Source organism: Pocillopora verrucosa, chromosome 13 (genome assembly GCF_036669915.1).
Source record: "Pocillopora verrucosa isolate sample1 chromosome 13, ASM3666991v2, whole genome shotgun sequence".
NCBI lineage: Eukaryota > Metazoa > Cnidaria > Anthozoa > Scleractinia > Pocilloporidae > Pocillopora > Pocillopora verrucosa.
Window position 1 is genome coordinate 6,846,276 of NC_089324.1, and position 25,261 is coordinate 6,871,536.

Genomic DNA, 25,261 nt, shown 5'->3' on the forward strand with positions numbered 1-25,261 from the left:
TCTATTTTCGTGAATGTGGTCAACGTTTTTGTTTGGGTCTAGATATGCTCAAAGCTGCAAGACTGATAAATTGCTTTCCAGCAGAAAAGCGGAGAGACGAGCAAAACGTACTGCCCACAGTCCACCGGGTAGAGCTTTTTAACTGACGATGACAGGATCTCGTTAGTCCACAAACCCTGACAACTGAGCCAGATATTTCAAGTAGGTTAAGTATAACAGGGTAATTTGGTATTATCAACTGAGTTGATAACGTAAATCGGCCACTGTAAAGAGTTTAAAAGCTGACGTTTCGGGCCGTTAACCACTCGCCAGAGCAATTGGAGGAATTGTGGGTTGTTTGTGTGTTTATATGCATATATTCACAGTCAGTTATCAACTCAGTTTGATAATTCTAAATTACCTTTTCAAGTATCCGTTGATTTTTCCATGATGTCCATCCTTTGTTTCTTATTGTTCGAGTTAAGTTAAGTGGTAACGCAATTGTCTCCTCGCATTCTGTGTGTAATCAAAGCTATAACAAATTTGAGGAGGCTGTTTGATCATCAGCATCCCGACTCGAGCACAACATCTATAGGACAGTTTGCACGTCCTCACAAATGTGTAAAGGGCAGTCTACACATTGCCTCATTTGCAAGCGTCAAGTTCATTCAAAGATGGTATATTGTTGTTAAATTGTCAGTTTTGAATGAGCGTAACCGATGAGCATTTGATAGTCTTCATGAATTGGTAACAGGAAACTGGATCGCATATTCTGTTTGTGATTAACATCTCTTACTCCAGGTTCGCGATTGTCAGATTTTGTTGTTCACTCGTATAGTTACAGACTGACTGAAACTCTACTCAGCCCTATACTTTTATTAAAATGTGTACATAGATAATTTTTCCCTATGGATATTAAAAAAAAAAAAAAAATTCGGAGAACTAGTCAAGGGCCCTTGGTTGAAGTTTTTCCCTGGTGTCGATTATCCAAGACTGTTTGAGGGAGTTTCGGGAGGGTGTTTGTTTTTGTTTTGTGTTCTTTCCTTTCTTTTGCCTTCCGGAATTGTTTAGTTTCATTTTGCCTCCATTTTTTTCCTGTTTTGAAAACGAGCTTGAGTACGAAACCCACTATAAATAACCACAGGAGCTTGACAACCACTTACATGCACGAATTTATTGATTATAAAACTTCTCATACAGTTAAAATTTCAGTCGACCATGAATACTATACTACTTAGTAAGATGTACCAGGCTGAACAAAACTAAGCTAAACTAATCGACTGAAAAATATCACGCCTTCCTCTGTGATCTTGAGCGATATTACAATAAAAACCATTCTGATCCCTACGGTCTTTTTCTTTTCTGTCGGGAGCAGAACGAAGACATGGCAGTCCTTAAACATCGAAACAGCTTTGACTTCCTAAAAATGTTACCCGGAATCTTGTACATGGATGGCGTTCGTTTCTAATCTACTGTTTTTCTTCTACTTTAAAGTCATCGAAGCCAACTGAGGGCAGTGGGCAGACTCACTCATACCATGCATTACACATCAACACAAGTTTCACCGCTGTTGTCTCCCTCTCCGTCGTCCATCCAATCCTGTCCGTACCATATCTGCATCTCCTGGTTGCTCGAGAGAGACATTGGATTCACGAGGTTGCGAAAAACTAGCTCAGTTGAATTATGATGATATCCAGGTAGACTGTAAAAGTGTGTTCTGTTTCCAAAAGCACCGGAAGGTAAAGCTTTCAAGTCTTCGGCAGGGGGCAGAATGGACTTCTTATTGGCATCTGTGATGATTGTCATCAAATTTTCTCCATATCTTGGGTTGGTGCAGCCCCAGTACGATGAAATAGTTTTATAGTTGCAGCGCACCGACCCTGACCTGTGAATAAGCTTCATTGTTTTCACTCGTCCACTCTTTTTCATGTTGAAGGAACCATACTGATTATTTTTGGTTCCAAAGCAGACGGGTTCTTCACCATTTATCTTTTGCCAGCTCTCTACGATAAAGTAATAAGATAGCTAGATAGTTTTGACAGTTAATTAAACTGTGCTTAGAAAAATAGCTACTATCAGTGTTAAGGACACTAGCCAGAAGGCTCATTTTTATTATTGATTATTGATTAGTTCACTAATTTCAGAATGATCTTAGATACCTACATAGTTACAATGTTTATCTGTTTTTTCTGCATTTCTATTGGTTTTGTAATCGGACCTTTCGGCGTCACCACGCGCATATAAAAGATTAGTTTAGCGTCCCTTTAATCAGTTCTTCTTAAGTTTTTGAGTTGTCTTGACAAACTTTCGCTCTTTCTCGATTTCTCAACCTTTGGCACAAGCAGGACCGATATGTGAGTACTTTTGTAACTTTGTTTTTTCTAGTCTACCTTTTCAGTGTTGGGCGATAATATACGAACAAATATTCCGTTGTATTGTAGTATTCGCGATTGATTTAAGATTTAAAAGCCAAAATTGTACCAAATGCAAGTGAACGCCCACCATCTAGATAAGAACGATGGGCTGTTATCCAGCCACCTAAAATTTTTGTAATTTGTATCGAAACCATTGTACATTGTACTGTTTTATTTGCTCTTTGTCATTTTTAATCTCTTTATCGACGTTTAGGCCCAATTCTTTACGCGCGATTCTTTGATTATGCATTCCGCGACATTTCATTATATTGACAGAGATTCGTTGCATTGTTGTTTCAGTTTACGATCGATAGATTGATTGATTGTGCAATTGCTCGTGATTTTTCGTCGTTGATTGTGGTTCGTGGTTGATTGCCTTTCAAGAATAAAAATTCGTGCGAACAGTCTACTTTGGCTCGTCATATCGATCTGTAAATTAGTCCCTAACACTTCGTTAACCGCGTTTGGAGCGACGCCCCTTGGGACTTGAGACCCCAGATTTTTTGGTCGCCGCAAATGCTACAATCAGCCAATGCATTTTCAAATGGTACTAGGCTAACAGCCATTTGCAGGATAAATTCCAGTGATAAAAAAGGTAAACCATTTTCCTTTTCGGTGTCGTGATCTGGATAGTTGTTTTAATCTATTCCCATTCGCCATTAAAACAATTTTGTATAAGGGAAAGAACAATTCATGTCATTGACTAATCTTCTTCTCGGAGTTTGTAGTTCTATTTCAATTACTGAAAACAACCCTTTCTTATCTATAATTCCCCTTTTTTGCAGAAACACTGGGACGAGATATTATTTTGGTAAGTTTAATATAGAATTCGGAGTAGGAGAACACGTTAAGCAGGCAGTGGGGTGATGAATGAGTCCACTAATTAATCAGACAATTTACCTTCACAATAGGCCTCGATGACCTCGCTATTCTCTTCAGAGTAAATCCAGTATCTCCCGTCAGCCATCTGGTTCCCTTCACTCGCTTTAATCTCATCACAGGTTTTCGCCGGAAGTTCTTTGATGGATCCGAGGGGAACTACGTCAGAAAACACGAATTTCAAGAAAGAAGTTTACACCATCATAATATATATATAACAACTTTATTTAAATAATAACATATAACATATTATTATTAAAAAAGGGTTACAGAAGGGAGGAACTTAATCCTCATTGTAAACTATAGTTCGATACCTCCTGATGCGACAGAATGGGAAAAGAAAACCTGCTATCTTTCCTGCCTAAGTAAAAGCGGAAAGAAATAAAAAACTATGCTAATTCTGTTAGATCTAGACTAAGAAATGAGATGGAAGACAGCAACAATAACGCAGCGAAACAAACCAACATTTTGGTATCATCGCTAAACAATTTTCAAGGTGACTAAGGAAAAGAGTTGCTTGACTTCATAATTAAGTCAAATGTTATCTTCCCACGATGACTTTGATGAGACGATGATTCCAAAACGTCGTTTCTTTAATTTTGACTTGTCTCTGTATTTTGAAATGCTTTGCCAATATTGAAACAATCCCCGAAATTGAATCATCAAAAGGCTCGCCATAGGAATATATCTAAATATATAAATTTTGTTTCTCTGAGTTTTCTTTAATCGTGAATAAAAAATTTAAAAAACAAGTTTGCCCAGCAATGCAAATGCGAAAAAGTCAGAAGAGGGAACGTAAAGGGTACCTCTGCTTCTAAAACGCTTCACGTAAAATCTCCTCTGATCCGGCATAAAATCTTCCGGTCTTGCTTCCTTTGTACGATTATTCAGTTCACAGATGTTTTGACCAATGACGACATTGAAACTCTGACACGTGACTTCTTCCTCACACCGGAAATAACACTCTTTAGGCAACTGATCGCGATACGTTTTAAACACGTGACCTTTCAGGTACATTCCGCCAATGGAGCTTTCCATTAAATGACACCGGCTGTTGGCGTTGAGTACACCAATCCGGGACATCAGAAACATGGTAGGCAGCCAAAACTTTGGATTCATTCTGAGGCGAATGTACGTGCCAATTGTTGCACACAGATTGAGTACCTATCAACACAGTTAACAATGCTAAAAAGGTTTTGTTGTAGTTTCCTTCGGCCTCCACTAGTTGAACGTATTAATATTAAACACACGAACGTGTTCTGTTCAAATTACGAAAACCTAATCATCGACAGCAGTAAGAAGTGACACTGCACTTTATATGTGTTATTGAAACGAGCGGGGAGTAAAGAAAGCTAGATATTGGCCGAGTTCTCTTTCTGCTTTTTTATGAACCGAGACACAGTCCAGGTCCTATAAAATCAGCCGGCTAAAATCATTTCATAAACAACGATTATCGTTTCCGGTTATTTCATTGGGTCGCCGTGAAAGGCTAAAAAAAATGATCTATGTGTTTATTTTTTTCGACGATTTTCCCTTTAGCAATGGTTGGCGTTAGCTCGTTGTTGTAATTTAAAACAGCCGAAAGAGTTTTGATGTCAGATATTGGTTTTCTTTACTTTTGTACTAACAGCACCGAGGTTTTCAATTTTCTTAACGTTCGAGGATAGTTTATTTTTGGAATAGAAATATCGAATTTCGGCCTCAATTTACCTCGGCAGAAGTATATCTCCAAATGTCAAGTGGGTTGTACTAAATGTCGGCAGGTGCTGCTCCTAAATACCAATGATAGTCAAGTTATGAATTCTTCATCACACGGAGCGTTGGATGTTTTTCTTTAATTTTCAGAAGTAACGTTAAATCTCTTAATAGCAAAAGTGTTATGCATCCAAAACACTGAATTGAAAATGTAACTATTTCTTTTTCCATCTTGAAATTAAAGAGGTCTGCCATTCCCCATTCACTATATTCCATATTCCGTATTCTCCATTACCGCTTTTGGTAAAATCCATTGACTTGTGCTTATTAACACCAAATTGCGTTCAGAAACTTGTTGTTACCTATATAAATCGAACACTTAGAGCCGGCTGAACAGTTTACTCGAGCGGTTTTAGGCCGAAACAAATATGAGATGGAATATGGCCTAGAAAGCCTTAAAATCATGATTATCACTAAATCGCCTTGAAGAACAAGGACTACAGCCGTTCCATTGTACCGGACAAAGATTTTACTTCGTACCGTCCAACCAAGTGTTGGATAGAAGAGCGAAATAGCTTCGCCAGGCTGGCCGTCAAAATAAACCTTAACAAAGCTCGAAAATACCAGGATATAGAGTCAGTGAATAAATTACTCTCGCTTCTCTCTTCTATCAATTAGCTCTTGTTTGAATTACGACGGAATTGATCTAGAAATATTTCATAACTATTTTTTTCTTGCATTTTATTTGTGGCACCTACTTTTCGAAAACTAGATAACATCTGGTGAAACCGACATTTGGGATAAAACGCTGTTTTCGTGCACAAATTGTGTCAACTACATACGTCATAGAGCACTAAACCAGATAAAGATGTTCTCAGCTGCGCCCCGAGCAAGTCTTACGCTTTTCTCGTCCTCTCAAAACTTCCCCGCGCGATCATGAATCCAAACCTCGATGGACGCACACTAGGCATGAGCTGCAATTTTATATTGGCCAATCTTTTTTCTTTCCTTTTTGTCATTAGAAACAGTTCCCTCCTTTGGTAACCGTCAGAACTTATTTTGTCGTCACAATTTTTACGAATGAACCAGACCAACTTTCTAATACTCCCGCACCGAAAGTACCTTGCATTCCCTAAGAGTTCGATGATAGTTTTTGTAAATTACTGGATTCTCCAAATAATTGCTTATAGTAAACAAAACATTATATGCCGTATAACAGGGCTTTGTCACGGAAAGCTTATCCAAACAAAGAAAGGAAAGAAACTTGTCACATGATCTTATAAATGCAAAAGAGATTACTTACCCTACCTCAACTGAGCTTAATTTACCTCTGCTGAAATGTGTCTTTAACTTTAGAGTGGGTTGTGCTAACCATCAATGATAGCCGAGTTATGAGTGCTTTATCACACAAAGCAACTTCCTGCGTGTCTCTTGATTTGCTTCTTGTTTGATATGATAAATAGCCGCGATAACCTTTGTTTATTGTTTTCATAATTTTGATGTTTTTCCTCTGTTTATGTTTTCATAATTTTCATGTTTAATTAATGAAGTCTGGCACTGATCTCAATTAATACAATAGCAGGATATCTTAATTATTCTCGCACGTTCTTTATAAATTTTACAAACAGCTTTTCCTTTGTTTTTTCTTCTTGCAAATTGCTACACCAAAGCTGGCATAGAGGTCTGTTGTTTCACACTTTGAAATAATCGCCGCACTGTTAAATAACTGTCGTGCTTTGTAATACAGTAACATGTGTAAATTGTATTTATAGAGCTGTCGCACTTTGTAACAGCGCTTGTCGCACTTTGAAATAAATTTGGTACAGCTGGTCGGAGGGCGAAGGTGCCTGATAAACCAGTCTCTCTAAAAGCGGTCCGATTCATTTCGGTTCGAAAATTCGGTTTCTTTTTTAACAGTTTTTAGTTAATGATAAACTATTTAGCGGCACTGGGCGAACCGAAAAAATGGAAACTTTTTTTAAAATCTCCTACGGGTTTCGTCTGACAATAGCAGACCTCAGGGAGTTTTTACAAGTTGGGTAATTAAAAAGCTTGCTTTTTAAAAATATGAAATATATATTTTTGACCTTTACACATATAATTTGAAGCAAGCTGAAAGTATTCGCAAGCTTTGACTAAGGTGTTGTCTGTGAGTGACATTTTTCGGAACTATTTTTTTTATTGACAGGGACGATGATCTGTCCTGACAAAGTGCGACAATTAGATTGCAGAGTGCGACAGTTATTACAGAGTGGGACAGGTGTTCCTCTAAATATGCCAATAATAGTCGACTTATGGATACTTCATGCTTCATTAAACTTGCCGTTATATTGGTGACAATCAACAATATGCATTTCTTTTACACTGCTTGTTTTTTTTATCACTATCTTATGGCGTCTTTACTATTTCTCAGTTGTAGGGTTATTAACGTTCTATTGACATACCGCTTTACGGTACACAGTACTGACGGCTTGTATTTCCCGACATTATCTGCCAAAGACATACACCTGCTTGACACGCATTGATTATAAGTTTGAGCTCATGAGAGTTGGAAACACAAGCTAATACTCGACCATCACGCGTGTGTATCACATGTACAGCAGAATTTCCTCAGGTGATATTCCGGGTGATGAACAAAACACTGACCCCTGGTACACGGACTACCCAGATGGACTGCCTTTGAGTGTTTTGTTTTTGCTAGTTACAGCAAACACCTCGAAATTCAGGTGATTATTTTCAACATTTTAAGTCCTCTCGTCGATAAATAGCTTGAAGTCATGCCACTACCCAGAATATCGATCATGAAGGAAGGCGAGAAATCGTTAGGTATACTTTGTCTGACCGCCGGCTAACGGTTAACCCCTGATTGTCCTGATAGAGACCCTCCTAGCTTGCAAACCTTTAGGTTAAAGTAAGTCTGAGATCAACGAATGTTGTAGAATTTAGCACAGTCACGTATCAGGTTTTCGTGCTGCTGTTTGGCTTTTCCCTCTAAGTATCAATCTACGATAGGAAGATTGTCTTTCTAAGCCATTTTCTCTCAATAGCAAACTCTTTCATTTCAAACTACTGAATTAAAACACGTGTACTACGCTGGATTGCCTTGACACTTCCGGTTTAAATGCCCCACCCACCAAAGCAAGGTTCATATTCCCTACCCCCACCCCCGGGCACGGATGAAGGGAGAGTTGAAAGCCTCCAACCCATCGGCGCATTAACATTGTGAAAATAGGCTGTCTCTATACAAACAAGTTACACATTTCACAGGTTTAGGTAGGAAATTGACCAAGTACGCAGCTTTTATTTCACCTTTCACACAGTCATTGAACTTAAATGACCCTGCAGCAATCATTCAACACTTTCTGAGAAAAATTCTAAGAACATCAGTCATCTCAATTCCGGTCTCCTTCAACAGAAAATAAATTTAAAAAATAAAAGCTTAAGAGCGACGGTCAGGAAATATCGACCATTGAGTGGCAAGAGTTGAAAAATGAATTTCGCTTATTTTCTGACTATAAAAAGCTACTAAGAATAGAAGAAATTTAATTTATTTCTTTTTCTTCCGGAACGCTTAAATTCTGAGAAGACTGAGAAAAACGAATTTGACCCGCGACGATCCCGAAAGGTCCCGCAAGTAAGTGTGAAATTGATATTTTAAACTGCCTTTTGGTCTTCAAGGAAAAACGATTCAAAGGATCATGACACCGAATTTTGATAGAGTGAGTGCCATACTTTCCCAGAAACTATATGACTTATCTTTATTGTTGTTCATAAATAGCAAACAACGCGCAGGAAAGTGCTGTATTTTCAAACGTGAAAAATCCCGCAAATACCTCCTTAATTCAAATGTTTTTTTCACTATGTGGTATAATTCAGATTTTCCTTTTAACTATGTCATTAGAGGGATTTAAGGTTGTCCTTGATAATATGTTAGAATCAGCAGGGGTTTTCTTTACAGCGCCTCACGCGAAGGTTTTGAAATGACAGTAATTCATTCAAATTTTTTACAACGACTGAGTAAACAATTCTTGTTGCGTGACCGTAACGTCAAGCGGAGTTTTTACACAGCAGGCCAGAATATACACGAAAGCGTACTGAAAACGATTCTGGTGTGAGCTTTTCGTCCTTTTTTATTGAAAAAAAGGTAATCGGCCAAAGAGAGGTTATTTTTTCTCATTGTTAAGGTGAAAGTTTTCCTTTTCAGTGTAAGATGTTTTCCCTGATAAATATCAGGATGTAATTTGATTACCTCTCGGCTAACCTGTTTAACTTTTATACTTGTTTTTTTCGCTTATTTGGTTTCAGAAGAATCGGAACAGAAAGACAAAAATCATAGATGCTTTTTAAATTGATATTTTCTTCAATTGTGAGAATTCATTTTTATTATTTGTTGAAGAAATGACAGAGTTGGCTAAAGCTCGAAGCAGTTTACTAGCCGTAGTAAATTGAATTAGTCAATTAATGCAAAGAGGGAAAATTTAATTAGCGAAGTTGGAGTGAATTTATTTTGCAAGTTTTGTGTCATCATGGACGTTAAGTGCTCTTTTAGCACCTTAGTCGGCGGTTCTTGCTCTTATGACCCCAGAGATAGGAGCAGATCAACTCAGGTTATTCCATTTCTGAACTGCAAAAGAGACATCGCGGGTCATAAGTCAAGGCAGAAAGAGGACTTGGCAAAAGTGCTTGTTATTTGATATGGAAGAAACTGGGAATTTTTATTCCTGTTGGTTCAGGTATGTATACATCATTTTTCATCTTTTTCAACCAAACAGGCCAGCTCTAAAATGGCGGTCCAATCTGACACTTCAATTAAAGCACTTTTCTTTTTTTTTTTATTTTGACTTTTTCAATAATTAAGTAGCCGTGACGGTCGCAAATTCAATAGCCCTTGTTTGTTTACGTGTTTCTTTTCCTTTCATTATTCTAACATTTTATATTATTGTAGCAGCAAAAAGGTAAATTTAGAAGCCTTCACCGGACTCCTAAAATTACAGCTTTTTAAAGCAGATTCCCTGATGGCCTATAGATAGTTACAGGGAGACTCAGCCCCTAAAGGGTACCTTTATCAGACTTCAAGTATATCAAAGGGTAGGGAATTGAAGAGTTGAAGTATATGAAAGGGCAGGAAAATCTATCATTTAAGTTTTTTAAAATAGGTTCCCTTACTTGTGTAAATTAAGACCGTAGTTGTTCAGAATAGTAATTACATCGTATCAGCAAAAACCTGCATTTTCCATCGATTCACTCAACAGGTATTTGTCGCAACTGCCGGGTTAATCTTGACATGCAGAAAATAGGGGAGCTGCCCACAAAGCTTCCGGAGACCAAGAACCTTTCTTACGAGGAAACTGAGACCATTGAGACTTCTGTAAGTTCTGAACTGGCACTCAATGGAAATAGTGTAATTAACAGTGGCACCAAACAAGGCCCGCGGGGCAAAAAAGATAAAAAAAAAATGTATAGGGACCTTATCATCACAAAGTCTGCATGAGCGGGCCCCGTTTCCTTGCTGCCTTTCCTTAAAATGTAACGAATAGGGATAGAGAGCACAAATTAACCGATTTCGTAGACCTCAGACTGTGTGCTGGTATCCAAGAAAACAATGCCATATGCTTATTTTGTGCCTTCTACGTCAGTTTTTCCTGAGTTCTGCAGATAATGAAGAGGTTCAATAACCCGTGCATTTTATGTCGCCCTTGCGTCTGCACACAGTTGAAATTTATTCAGCGGATTTTCTATTTTTATTCTCACCAAAATCTGAGAACTTGAAGCAGTGGCAACAATTTAAAAACCACGTAGTCCGCGATGGTAAGCTGAGGCCAAATTGTTCTTTTAAGAATAAAGGGTTCATTTAAAAAAAACTGCATTTTTGCTTCCACTTGCCCCCACCTACACACACGCATCCCTCCACCTTATACCGCCAGGGATACGAGTTCATGTGGTTTTCTCAAGGTTAAGGATACGGTGAATAACGCCCAGAAAAACGTTTTGGGTTTCCAATATACCACTCCGGGTTCCTTTACCACTCGCTTTAAAGTTCGTACTTATTTTTCATAATGAAAGGTATTTTATATAATAAATTAGGCACTTGTTATCATAAATGAAGGCAGCGAAAAAGGTTTTATTTTTAGTCCATAATAAAGGCAACAAAGATCAGGAGGGATTATTGATCTTTGTCTAAGTGTTGGTTAACTTTGATAATTATGTACCCAATTAATTTTTTTTAATATAGTTTACGTTAAAGTTATTTTGCGTCCTTGTCTAGGGCGTGATGTGTAACTTTCGAATTGCTGCAAGTACTCCTTGTTCGGTGGTAGCACATGACTAACTAGAGCAAGAAACGTCATTATATTTACCATCAACCCTCCTAGAAGAAACCGAGACAAGCACTACAGGAATGAAGTCGGAGGAACCTATTGACCACCTTAACAGTTTCTTAAGAATTCGAGATGTTAGTCCTATTAGGTACACCCTAAAGACACCTTGGAACGATGCCAGTGGAAGGACCAGACGAAGCAAGCGGTTTCAGCTGTTCTTGGTGAAATAGCGCCTAATGATCCAGATCTTCTCTGGGAATCTATTATGTCCTCAAAACAAAATGAAACTGGAAATCACACTTGTTCTAGTGGTTTGGATAAAGAATTGATGTACACGCTGGCAAACTGCTACAAAAATGCAAACGAAAGGGATTCTCGCAGGCAGATATTGTCCATAATGGCACCAGCTCGGGGAAAACGGAATGGGTCTTACATGGGCAAAAACACAAAAGGAAGCTTTAAAGGAGGCAAAGCGGTACCTCAAGACTGATTTCAAGGTAAAATAAGAAAGTGAAAAAGGGAAATAATTTTGTTGCGCGCCTGGCGTAGGTGTATTATGAATGTTACTCGACTGCCTACTACACGAGTGCTCTCTAATTGGTTACTGCTCGCGTCTAGGTAGGTGAATAAGGGTGGATTCCCACTGTCGCGTAAATTTTACGTGCATACACACATAGCTTTTAGGCGCGTAATTTAAATAGAGGCAATGTTTGAAAGGTCGCACGTAAACGTAAAAGTTGGGCGAGGTTTAGCTTTTACTCGTGGCATTCCATACGTTCTTATATTTTATTCGCACCCTTAACCCTATCTAGACCGGGAAGGGTTTGAAGCCCCCTTTGCTTAAAAGTTGAATAACTTCAAAACCGCTCAAGCTTTGAGCACCAAACCTAGCGACTTTTCCTAAAAATCATCTGGGGACATTTTAAAGCCGTCGTGACTTGTACGTCAGCATTGACGTTACCATGGCAACCGAGTTTTGAGAGCCATATTTTCCAAAACTTGCTGTTTTACTCATTCAATTATACCCTTACACTGTTCTCATGCGCCGTCAAGAAATGCGGGAGTTACTACATCACGGGCGACGAGTGGGGGATGAAGAAAAGAGCGAAATACGAGTGGTCAGCGGGGAAACAAATTTAATAATTCATATGGAGACATACCAGTTGTAGTTGCAGAAAACAATAGTGTTGTAAAGCCGAAATGTTAACAGTATACTTCGCTAAATAAAATGTGAAGCAATGTTTCAAAAGTGTTGATGGCACATATGTCTTTTACTGCTGTATTAAACAATGCAGGCATCGGGAAAGGCATTGGTGGCATTCGGAAAGGCACCAAGAAGAATTATGTTTACGTTTTGTAACTTGCAAAAAACAATCCAAAATGTTACCAGGTTATACTTCGCTAATTCAATAGTTAAGCAATTTTCCATACACTTTGACTGGAACAATATTTTTACTGCTATATTAACCAATGGAGGCATCGGGAAAGGCATCGGTGACACGAGGAAAGGCATCAAGGAGAATGATATTTACGATATGTAACTTGTATGACGCAAAAAGTATCTTGACTTGTTTAAGACGTAAACACAGTCGGTTTGCTTTTCACTTAAATTTTGCAATCTCAACTTTCGAGATTTGTCCCCCCCACGTCTCTGCGAAAGGTACATCCAGACAACCTGCATGGAAAAACTGACCACAACTGACCGCACCAAATTAAAAAAATCTTTAAAACTAAACTGGTGAGCAGCACTCTACGAACGGTAGTCGTAAAATTTATTTATTCTCCGACGCGTTTCGTTTAACTGTCGTAGACTTCTTCGGGGAGTTTTACAATTTAACACTAAACACCTGTATTTATAAGCCATAGTCAGTGGCTATACGGGAGCCAATGACCATAAAGGCTTGGCCGAACCTACGAATAGGAAAAGGTGAAGTTGCGGAAAATTTGGACAATTTTTGGGGCAAGGTGGGAGAATTCATTTGGGGACCACGGTTTTGGTTTTCTTTTTTCGTCACGCAGCAAGTTACAAAACGTAAATATAATTCTTCTTAGTGTCTCGCTACAGTCCAAACGGAGAAACTTGTAAATGTATCTCCGTGTTGGACGGCAGAAGCAACTGTAACAGATGTAAGTCTTCGAGCGAATTTGAGAGTGGGGAAGTTTCGTGACGTATATACGCATTTTGTGGGTGCTTTTTTCTAAATGCACGTGCGTTTATTTGGAAGAGATTTCCGGTTGATGTCCACACTCCTTAATTTGGTAGTTGATCTACTTTTTCATATATCAATCAATGACATTTGGTTTGTTTTTGGAGACCAGTTAGACAGTAGTTCAGTCAGTCATTCAAGCAGGCAGGCACGCAGCTGGCCAGGCGGTAAATTTTTGGGCTTGAGAGGCAGGCAAGCAGTCAACTGGTTAGCCAGTTGTTCAGTGCTTCACTCACGCAGGTATGTTTGAGTTTGATGGTCAGACAGACAATGTGTCAGCTATTCACTCAGTCAGTCAATCAATTAGTTTTTCAGTCAATCAGCCTGAAAGGCAGGCATCCAGCAAACAATTCAATCAGTCAGTAAATCATCCAGCTATATGTAGTACACCAGATAGTTACTCGGCTGGTCACTTGGCTCCCAAAGCACGCCTCCATCAGCAAAAAGAAAAATCACCAAGATGCTGGAATATGGATCAATCAGATCATAACAATCGGTTAGTCAGCGAGTGAGTCGGTTGATCTCTTAGTCATTCAGTCAGTCAATGACTCAATCAGGCAGGCAGTCGGTCGGTTGGTCTTTCATTCGTTCAGTTTGTCAATCAGCTTGTCATCAAGTTGTCTTAATCTCTTGGTTTTACTAAACAGGAATCCGAAGAACAAGCAAGCAGGACTCTGGAAAACCTGCATTCTCTGGAACTTATCAGAATGATGTGAGTATTATTTTTTTTCTTTTAATGGGAAAAATCGGCCAGTTCTCTCTGTTGGCTCGAAACGTTAGCTTTGAAACTCTTTGCGTAGACAATTTACGTCATCAACTCAGTTAATAATACTAGATTACTTCGTAGCTGTAGTTTACTTGTAGTTGGGAGTAAAGAAGTTATGATTTTCAACATTTTTGGCTTATTTCATTCCTTTTGCCCTAAGAAACAAGGCAACTAATCTTTCCCACCCTCAATAAAGTCTGACTAAGATTTTTCTCTTCATTGTTGACAGGATTAAAGCAAAAATATGCGTAATGATTCAATATTCTACCAAAACATTTGGAAGGAACTGACTTAGTCAAGTGCCCTGAGGTTTTTCCTGGCGTCGGTTATCCATGAATTATTTGAGGGAGTTTTTAGGAAGGATCACAGGTCAAGGACGTTATGATGAAAAATAGACTTGATACACGGAAATGAGGAGAGTATTTTTCGGGAGAGTGTTTGTTTTTGTTTTGTGTTCTTTCCTTTTTTTGCCTTCCGGAATTGTTTAGTTTTATTTGGCTTCCATTTTTCCCTTTTTGAAATCGAGGATGAGTTCGAAACCCCACTATAAATAACCACTTAAGTGCATGAATTTATTGAAATTAAACGTTCTGATACAGTTAAATTTGCTCTCGACTATGAATTCTAAGGAAGTGTACAACAATACCTAGTAAGGTGTACCATGCTGAGCAAAACTAAGAAAAACTAATTGACCGAAAAATATCAGGCCTTTCTCCGTGATCTCGAGCGACATTTTAATAATAAACCATTCTGATCCCTACTGTCTTTCTTTTTTCTGTCAGGTATAGAACGAAGACATAGCAGTCCTTAAACATTGAAACAGGTTTGCCTTCCTAAAAGTGTTTTCTAATGTTTTTCTTTTACGTTTTAAAATTATCGAAGGCAAGATCTCCAGTGGGCAGACTCACTCATACCATGCATACACATCAACACAAGTTTTACCGCTGTTGTTTATCTCAAAGCAGTCCTTCCAATCCTGTCCGTACCATATCTGCATCTCTTGGTTGCTCAAGACAGACAATGGATTGACGAGGTTGCGAAAAACCAGCTCAGTTGAATTATGGTGATATCCAGGAAGAGTGTAATGGTGTACTGTGTTACCTTTCAAGTCTTCGGCAGGGGGCAGAATAGCCTTCTTATTTGCATCTGTGATGATTGTCATCAAATCTTCTCCATAATTTGGGTGGGTGCAGCCCCATAAGGATGGAATATAATCATTGTTGCAGAGCACTGACCCTGACCGGTGAATAAGCTTCATTGTTTTTACTCGTCCACTCTTTGTCATGTTGAAGGAACCATATTGGTTATCTTTGGCTCCAAAGCAGACGGATTCTTCGCCATTTATCTTTTGCCAGCTCTCTAAGATAAAGTTATAGGATAGGTAGAAAGTTTTTAAAGTTAATTAAACTGTATTTAAAAAAAATAGCTACTTTCAGCCAACACATTTTCGAATGGTACTAGGGTGACAGCCGTTTGTAAGATAAATTCCATTGATAAAAAAGGTAAACCATTGTCCTTTTCGGCGTCGTGACCTGGATATATAGTTATTGTACTCTATTCCCATTCGCTATTAAAACAATTTTGTTTAAGAGAAAGAACAATTCATGTCATTGACTAATCTTCTTCTCCGTGTTTATATCTCTATTGGAATTAATGAAAACAAACCCTTTTTTACTGTAATTCACTTATCTGCAGAAACACTGAAACAAGATATTATTTTGGTAAGTTTAAAAAAAAAGTCGGGATAGGATAACACTTGAAGGAGGCAGTGGGATGATGATCTTTAACTAAAGACTCCACACAAACACTCGTTCATGCATTCATCACCGCACGTATTGATTATTGCAATGGTTTGCTGTATGGTCTACCAGCCGCACATCTCAACAAGTTACAACGTATTCAGAACAGTGCTGCCCAATTTGTTTGTTCCCTTTCTCGTTTTTGTCATATAACTCCTACTTTGTTTTCCTTGCATTGGTTACTTGTCTGTTTCAGAACTGAATTTAAATCACTTATTTTTAGCGTTCAAGGCTATCCACGGGCTGGCACCTCAGTACATTACGGATCTAATTAACGTTAAGCAACAATTCGGACGTATGATGCTACGATCTCAGTCTGAACCACAATTATTGCCACCCAGGATCATAACTAAGAAAACGCTAGGTGATAGATCATTTATGGCATCTGCTCCTAAACTTTAGAATAGATTGCCATCAAATAGAAGAGCAGTAAATGCTCCTAATTGTTTTAAAACACTTCTAAAAACACATCTCTTTAGACAGGCATTTTCATGTTTGCTTTTATAAATGTTTTTTTTATTTTTTAGTTAGTCATATTGTATATTCTTGGCCTTTCATAGTTCGTTTTCATACCTTTTTTTTTAGTTAGTCATATTGTATATTCTTAGCCTTTTATAATTCGTTTTCATACCTTTTTTTTTAGTTAGTCATATTGTATATTCTTAGCCTTTTATAATTCGTTTTCATACTGTATTTTGCATAGTCTTATTGTATAGCGCATTAGATCATATCCACATGTATTCTGCGCTATATGAGTAATAAATTATTATTATTATTATTAATGAGTCCACTAATTTAGTCAAACAATTTACCTTTACAAGAAGCCTCGATGACCTCGCTACTTTCTTCAGAGTAAATCCAGTATTTCCCGTCAGCCCTCTGGTTCCCTTCACTTGCTTCAATCTCACCACAGGTTTTCGCCGGGAGCTCTTTGATGGATCCGAGGGGAACTACGACAGAAAAAACGAATTTCATGTAAGAAGTTTACACCATCTTGAAGTTCGATACCTCCTGATGCGACAGGAGAGGAAAAAAAACCTCCTACCTTTCCTGCCTGCGTAAAAGCAGAATGAAATAAAAACTGTGCTAATTCTATTAGATCTAGACTAAGAAATGAGATGGAAGCCAGCATAGGGTTATTATAGTTACAATAACGCAGTGAAACAAGCCAACATTTCGGTATCATTGCTAAACCATTTTCAAGGTGACTAAAGAAAAGAGTTGCTTGACTTCATAATTAAGCCAAATATTATCTTCCCAAGATGACGTTGATGAGACGGTGATTCCAAAACGTCGTCACTTTTATTTTGACTTGTCTCTGTATTTTGAAATGCTTTACCAATATTGAAACAATCCCCAAAATGGAATCATCAAAAGGCTCGCCATAGGAATATAACTAAATATATAAATTTTGTTTCTCTGAGTTTTCTGTAATCGTGAATGAAAAATTTAAAAAAACAAGTTTGCCTAGAGACGAAAATGCAAAAAGTTAGTCGAGGAAACGTAAAAGGTACCTCTGTTGCTAGAACGCTTCATGTAAAATCTTCTCTGATCCGGCATAAAATCTTCCGGTCTTGCTTCCTTTGTACGATTGTTCAGTTCACAGATGTTTTGACCAATGATGACATTGTAACTCTGACACGTGACTTCTTCTTCACACCGGAAATAACATTCTCTAGGCAACTGATCGCGATACATTTTAAACACGTGACCTTTCAGGTACATTCCGTTGATGGAGCTTTCAGTTACATGACATCGGCTGTTAGCGTTGAGTACACCAATCCGGGACATCAGAAACATGGTTGTCAGCCAGAACTTTGGATTCATTCTGAGGTGAATGTAGGTGCCGATTGCTGCACACAGATTAAGTACCTATCAACAAAGTTAAAAATGTTGAGATTAAGTTATGTAAGGATTTTCAGCCAAATTAATACCTAAATTTACACCTAAGAAGGATAAGTCAATCCAAAAAGGTTTTGTTTTAGTTTCCTTCGGCCTCCACCAGTTGAACGTATTAATATTAAACACATGAACGTGTTCTGGCAATCAAGTTACGAAAAACTAATCATCGACAGCATTAAGAAGTGACACTGCACTTTATATGCGTTATTGGAATAAGCGTGTAAAGAAAGAGTAAAGAAAGTTAGATTTTGGCCGAGTTCTTCTTCTGCCTTTTTATGAACCGAGACACAGTCTAGGTCCCATAAAATCAGCCGGCAAAAGTTATTTTCATTAAAAAAAAATGATTATCGTTTCCGGTTATTGCATTGAGTCACCTTGAAAGGCGAAAACAAAAATTATCTACCGTATTTGTTTATTTTTTTCGATGATTTTCCCATTTGTAATTGTCAGCGTTTGCTCGTTGTTGTAATTTAAAACAGCCGAAAGAGTTTTGATGTTAGATATTGGTTTTCTTTACTTTTGTACTGACAACACCGTTCATTCTGAGGTTTCCAATTTTCGTAAATTGAAATTTCTGGAGTCTCCAAATAAAAATCCGTGGAAAATACCAAGTTTTATATGCCATAACGAGGTTTTGTTATGCAAAGCTTACCCAAAGACATGAAAAAATGAAACTTTTAAGATGGTCTTATAGATGGAGTAGAAATATCGAATTTCGGCCTCAATTTATCTCAGCAGGAGTATGTCTCCTAAAGTTGTTGTACTAAATGTCGACAGGTGCTGCTCCTAAATACCAATGATAGTCAAGTTATGAATTCTTCATCACACGAAGCGTAGGATGTTTTTCTTTGATTTTCAGTGGTAACTTTGAATTTCTTTGTAGCAAAAGTGTTATGTATCAAAACACTGAAACGAAAATATAACTTTTATCTTCCATCTTGAAATTAAAAAGGTCTGCCATTCCCCATTCTCTATTCCATATTCCCTATTCTCCATTGCCGCTTTTAGTAAAATCCATTTACTCGTGCTTATTAACACCAAATTGCGTTCAAAATCTTGTTGTTACCTAAACAAATCGAACACTAAGAGCCGGCTGAACAGTTTGCTCGAACGGTTTTACGCCGAAACAAACATGAAGTGGAATATGGCCTAGAAGGGCTTAAAATTATGATTATCACTAAATCGCCTTGAAGAACAAGGACTGCAGCCGTTCCATTGTGCCGGACAAAGATTTACTTCGTACCGTCCAAGCAGGTGTTGGATAGAAGAGCGGAATAGTTTCGCCAGGCTGGCCGTGAAAATAACCTTAACAAAGCTCGAAAAATATTAGAATATAGAGTCACTGAATAAATGACTCTTGCTTCTCTCTTCTATCAATTAGCTCTTGTTCGAATAACGAATTGGTCTAGAAATATTTCTTAATCATTTTCTCTCGCATTTTATTTGTGGCACCGACTTTTCGAACAACAAGATAATATCTGGTAAAACCGACATCTTGGATAAAACGCTATTTTCGTGCACAAGTTGTGTCAGCTACGTCATAGAGCACTAAAGCAGATAACATTGTTCTCAGCTGCGCCTCGAGCGACTATCGCGCTTTTCTCGTCCTCTCCAAACTTCCCTGCGTGATCATGAATCCATACCCCGATGTATGCACACTAGACATGAACTGCAATTCTATATTGGCCAATCTTTCTTCTTTTTTTTTCCGTCATTAGAAACAGTTGCCCCCTTTAGTAACCGTCAGAACTTATTTTGTCGTCACAATTTTTAGGAACGAACCAGACCAACTTTCTAATACTTCCGCATCAAAACCCAAACAAAGAAAGGAAAGAAACTTGTTACATGATGTTATAAATGCAAAAGAGATTACTTACCCTACCTCAACTAAGCTTAATTTACCTCTGCTGAAATATGTCTTTAAATTTAGAGTGGGTTGTGCTAAACATCAATGATAGCCGAGTTCTGAGTACTTTTTCACGCAAAGCAACTTCCTGCGTGTCTTTCGATTTGTTTCTTGTTTGATATGATAAGTGGCCCCAATAACTTTTATCTCAGAGCAATATGTGTTCATCGTTTTTGTGTTTATTAATGAAGTTTGGCACTAATCTTAATTAATACAATAGCAGGATATCTTGATTATTCTCGCACGTTTTTACAAACTTGTGCCTGATAAACTAGTCCCCCTAAAAGCGGTCATATTCATTTCGTTTCGAAAACTCGGGTTCGTTTTTAACACTTTATTTAATGATAAACTATTTAGCAGCACTGAGTGAACCGAAAAAGCGAAAACTTTTTTAGAATCTCCTACGGGTTTCGTATGACAATAGCAGACCTCAGGGAGTTTTTACAAGTTGGTTAATTTTAAAAAAGCTTGCCTATTTACAAATATGAAATATGATATCTTTTTTCGACCTTTACGCGTATAGTTTGAAGCTTGCTGAAAGTATTTGCAAGCTTTGACTAAGATGTTGTACGTGAGAGACATTTTTCGGAACTATTATTTTTCTTGACAATAATAGTCGACTTATGAATTCTTCATGCTTCATAAAACTTGCCGTTATTTTGAAAAAAAATTGTTAAAAAAAACAATAACATTTCTTAGATGAATTTCTTTTACCCTCTTTGTTTCTTTTTTTATCACTATCTTATGGTGTCTTTACTATTTCTAAATTGTCTCACTCTGATCATGAACGTTCTATTGACATATCGCTTTACGGAACACCGTATTGAAAAATTTGTATTTCCCGACACTATCTTCCAAAGACATATACATGCTTCTGACACGCAAAATTGATTATAAGTTTGAGCTCTTGAGAGTAGGAAACACAAGCTAATACTCAACCATCACGTGTGCGTATCACACATACAGCAGAAATTTCTCAGGTGATATTCCGGGTGATGAACAAAACACTGACACCTAGTACATGGATTACTCAGTTGGCCTGCCTTTGAGTTTTTTTTGTTTTTGCAAGCTACAACAAACACCTCAAAATTCTGGCGATTATTTTAAAATCATCTATAATCCTCCGGTTAATAAATAGCTCGAAGTCATGCCACTTCCCTGAAAATCGATCATGAAGTTAGGCGAAATAGTTACGTATACTCTGTCTGACTGCGGGTCAACGATTCAAGATCAAGTGGAAAAAGATTCATCGGAAGAAAAAAGATGTAGCTAAAAGCGTGGACGAGGCCCGTGCTAAGATTCATTGGCGCAAGCTACTTGTTTAAAACAAATGCTTGTCATCAGGATTTGAGATAACGATATCAGTATTTACTCATGTCCCCTTTTCCAACAAAACAAGACTATCAGTAAAGGGTCTCAATGAGGTGAAGGCTTTTTAAAGCTTTTCTAAGTCGTTAAAGCGACTAAAGGTTAGAATTTTCCGATCTCTACTCCTAACAGCTACATTTTGTCACCTTTTTATGACTAACGGTTAACCCCTGATTGTCCTGATTGAGGCCCTTCAAGTACGCAAACCCATAGGTTTGCATACTATACATACTATACTATATGCGCTGCACCCACTTTATGGAATGCTCTTCCTGCTAATCTCCGCAGCATTAAATACATTTCAACTTTTAAGTCATGTCTTAAAACTTATCTTTTTAAATTAGCTTTTAATATTTCTTAGATATGTAAATATATATATACAAATGATGTGATTTATTTATTATCTCTGGAATTTATTGTGTATGTCTTATACTAGTCTAGTTTAGGTAACTTATCGTTGTAATGCGCTTTTGATCACTCGGCATGTCAAAAAACGCGCTATAAATTAATAAACTGTTACAAATTATTAATTATTATAGGCTGAATCGAGTTTGAGACCAACGAATGTTGTAGAATTTAGCAAAGTCAAGTATCAGGTTTTGGTGCTGCTGTTGGGTCTTTCACTTCTAAGCATAAATCTACGATATGAAAATTGTCTTTCGAAGCCATTTGCTCACAATAGCAAACTCTTTCATTTCAAGCTACTGAATTAAAACACGTGTACTACGCTGGAGAGCCTTGACACTTCCAGTTTAAATACCCCACCCACTAAGGCAAGGTTCACATTCCCTACCCCCGGTCACGGACGACGGTAAATGGCCGTGGGTTGTTCGGGGGGAGGGGGGCGGGGGGAGGGGGGCGGGGGGGGAGAGTTTAAAGCTTCCAACTAATCGGTGCATTAACATCGTGAAATTGGGTTGCCTCTAGACAAACCAGTTACACATTTCACAGGTTTAAGTAAGAAATTGACCAAGTACACAGCTTTTATTTCACCTTTTACAGAGTCATTGAATTTAAATGACTCCGCAGCAATCATTTAGTACTGTCTAGGATATCAGTCATCTTAATTCTGGTCTCCTTCAACAGAAAAAAGATTTAAAAAACAAAAGCATAATAGTTGAAAAACGAAGAGTCCTCGACGGGTTATGTACAAATTAAAGACTCTGAAATTCCTTTGCGTTTGTCCACTTTTATACGCTTTGTTTTTTGCCATCAGAACGCCAATTGCAGATAACACAGCAATAACACAGTCACAACTAGAATTATATTTCACCAGAAAAATTCTAGAACATTGACTTAAACTAATTCTCTGCTGTAACACCGGCATGGAGGTTACTTTCTGCGATGAAACCGCAAAACTCCTTTCACTACAAGCGAGAACATTGTGGTAAGACAAAAGATACTTAATTGAAATCAAAGACATTCAAACCATTCATCAAACATTAAAGAAAGCATTTAACAGCAATTTAAAAGCTCGCAAGATCGTCACTGGTGTGAAATCAGTGCTGGTTAAATTCTTTATTGCATCCATTTTGAAATCAATGGTGATCCTTACAATCTGATTGGCTCTCATCGGTGCAATTTATTCACGAATTGCACATTTAACGATCAATTTGCAGGAAAGGGAGATATACTTTTTCAACTTTACAAACCAGCTCAACCAATGATTCGCTGAGACAATTATCTCACACCAACGTTGATATGGACGAGGTAAGGAAAACCAGCAACTTGATTGTGACAACTAATTCCTTGTCCACTCAGGATGTAATCTGAAGTCAACTCTTCTTGTTATTCCTCCAGGATTTACCATTAAAACCAAACATAAAGAAATTAGCCAAGGCTTCTACAACACCTCCGGAGAGCCCCCCTGAAAGCCCGACGCTCACCTATACCACAGCTCCACAGATATTACTGCACACAGAAGGGGGGATCACTTGTTGAGAGATGGTACCTCAAGCAGCTCCTCGTCACACCAGAGCAAGAACAGAGAGCTTTTTAGAATAAGATCGTTTGAGTCCGTCTCAGTGGTCACGCTATCTTCTCAGAGCCTGTGACGCCAGTGTCATGCCATGGCCTCTTTCTCAATATGTCACACAATTTTTATCGGTTTCATCGAACCATATTGTTCATGTTGTTTTGCTCACGCGGGTAAATTCTGGCATTGTTTCGGCTTTACTGCATATCTGCTTTCTAATTAATGTATTTTCGTTTTTGATAATTCTCTCCGCAGCTTTCTAACGTGGTTGTTAACTGCCTAAATCCTTTCTTCCAAGTTGACTGTAAATCAGGCAGGATCCTGAGTCCTGACGATTTCAAGTATTTGGCAAGGAGGTGTGTGTTTCTCTCGGTGAACCTTTCAATTCCTAATTTGTTTGTTGAAATCAAGTCAGCGTTACTTGAGCCGGTGGTATTTACCAAGCGAGTTGTATCCTATCTTGCAAGTATGTGGGTGAAGTTCTGGTTTGCAGCGTTCAAATGAAAAATACTGAAAATTGTTGCTCGCATGGTAATGTTTAATGTGCTCAACAACGTGGTTCTATCAGTCGCCGCTTGCAGAGTATTAGGGGGGGACTATAGAAAAGGGGGGAATCATTCACCAATCAGCTGAAAGCGCGGGAAAACGTGCGTTGCCAAGTCGCGATTGGTGTTTAGTCTTGGATCTGATTGGTCGCGAAGATAGTGCGACCAATCCTAGAGCTTATTTAAAAAATGCAAAGGTAGTCTAGATTTTGTAGCGGTCGGACACTCAGTTGGATTCTGCTCTTAACTTTTAGTTGGATATAGATTAGTTCGAGATAGTCTTAGCTTGTATTTAAGCTTCCTTAACATTTCAAATCTCGGAGGATAATTGTAAATACAAAGTTTTGTCGTTTCTGTTATTTCATTTATTAGGATATAAAATAATTTATCTTCCTAAATGCATCTTTGTAAAATACTTCATTCGTTTGTTCAGACAGTTTTCCAACGGTTGCTATCTATGTGCTCTTGTGTTGCGTCTGTTTTTGATGTCGGTGCTGTGCGTTTTTTCCTTAAAAGAAAGCGCTAACTTTGGAGATAGCTAGAGATAGGAGCGAATCCGACTCCTCGTCCAGTTTGTAAATTATTTCGCGCGACTCTACCTTTGCTTTTTAAAGTTCTGCTGTCACTGTATTTGTCTGTCACCTTCCTGTTTGACCATTCAAATGAAAGCAACGGAGAAGCCCTTTCGTGTGGGACTGTTTATTCTACTTTCAAAGAGTTGTATAGTGCAGTCGCTGTAAACCTTGTTTTATTCTCCAACGTGTTTCGTCTAGTTGTCGTAGACTTCTTCAGGGATTTTAACAAGTAAAAACTAAACGCCTGTATTTATAAGCCATGGTTAGAGGCCATTACGTAAGTCAAACACTATAAAGGCTTGGCCGTATTTACGAACAGGAACTGGAGAAGTTTTAGAAAAGTTTTAAGGCAAGGTGAGAAAAAGATTTCAAACCGTGGCTCCCAAATCTCACCTTCAGCTTAAAATGTTCTTCACGTAATAACTGCCAACTATGGCTAATAAATACAGGCCTTTAGTGTTTACCAGTAAAACCCCCTGAAGAAGTCTACGACAGTTAGACGAAACGCTTCGGAGAGTAAAATAAGTCTTACAATTACCGTTCGCAGATTGCTGCTCGCTGGTTTGTTTAAAAATTGAAAAAACCAAAAACAGTACCACGCACGACCTAGTAATGTTATATTATGCAAGCTCAGGGACCGCACAGCAAGTTTTCGAGTGGGGGGGGGGGGGGGGGGGGCCAAAGAAGGATGCGTGAAGGAAAATTTTTTTGTTAAATTATTTTTTGTTTAATTTATTTTTATTCTTGAAAAAAAGTGGGGGGGGGGGGGGCTAAAGCCCCCCAGCCCCTCCCTCTGCGCGGTCCCTGAAGCTGATAAAAGCGCGAAGATAACATGTCCCGCTGGTAACATGTCACTATCCTGTGAACAGTAGCCCACTACCCTCCAAAAGAAAATCGGGAAGGCACCCCTTCCCGATTTTCTTTTAGAGGGTAG

At 38.2% G+C, this 25,261-nt stretch overlaps 3 protein-coding genes across 8 annotated transcripts in view; 1 reads left to right on the forward strand and 2 right to left on the reverse strand.

The window, feature by feature from the left end:
- LOC131776839 (uncharacterized) overlaps nt 1-25,261 on the forward strand; it is a 222,902-nt gene that overhangs the window by 154,512 nt on the left and 43,129 nt on the right. The window lies entirely within an intron of this gene.
- Nucleotides 1,151-6,421, reverse strand: LOC131797360 (uncharacterized). Of its 4 annotated transcripts, XM_066160088.1 has the most exons (5): nt 6,276-6,421; nt 4,983-5,044; nt 4,079-4,436; nt 3,294-3,431; nt 1,151-1,982 (listed from the first exon to the last, which is right to left on the reverse strand). In XM_066160088.1, the coding sequence occupies exons 3-5, from the start codon at nt 4,389-4,391 to the stop codon at nt 1,522-1,524; spliced, it is 912 nt and encodes a 303-aa protein (XP_066016185.1). In that variant the 5' UTR covers nt 4,392-4,436; nt 4,983-5,044; nt 6,276-6,421; the 3' UTR covers nt 1,151-1,521. The 4 variants fall into 4 exon arrangements, with proteins under 4 accessions (XP_066016185.1, XP_066016184.1, XP_066016183.1 ...); XM_066160087.1 differs by lacking the exon at nt 4,983-5,044 and having other exon boundaries at nt 6,296-6,421; XM_066160086.1 differs by lacking the exon at nt 4,983-5,044.
- On the reverse strand, nt 14,872-19,973 carry LOC131783047 (uncharacterized). 3 transcript variants are annotated; one of them, XM_066160091.1, is made up of 4 exons: nt 19,861-19,973; nt 17,571-17,928; nt 16,869-17,006; nt 14,872-15,616 (listed from the first exon to the last, which is right to left on the reverse strand). In XM_066160091.1, the coding sequence occupies exons 2-4, from the start codon at nt 17,881-17,883 to the stop codon at nt 15,162-15,164; spliced, it is 906 nt and encodes a 301-aa protein (XP_066016188.1). In that variant the 5' UTR covers nt 17,884-17,928; nt 19,861-19,973; the 3' UTR covers nt 14,872-15,161. The 3 variants fall into 3 exon arrangements, with proteins under 3 accessions (XP_066016188.1, XP_066016186.1, XP_066016187.1); XM_066160089.1 differs by having other exon boundaries at nt 19,836-19,973; XM_066160090.1 differs by having other exon boundaries at nt 19,841-19,968.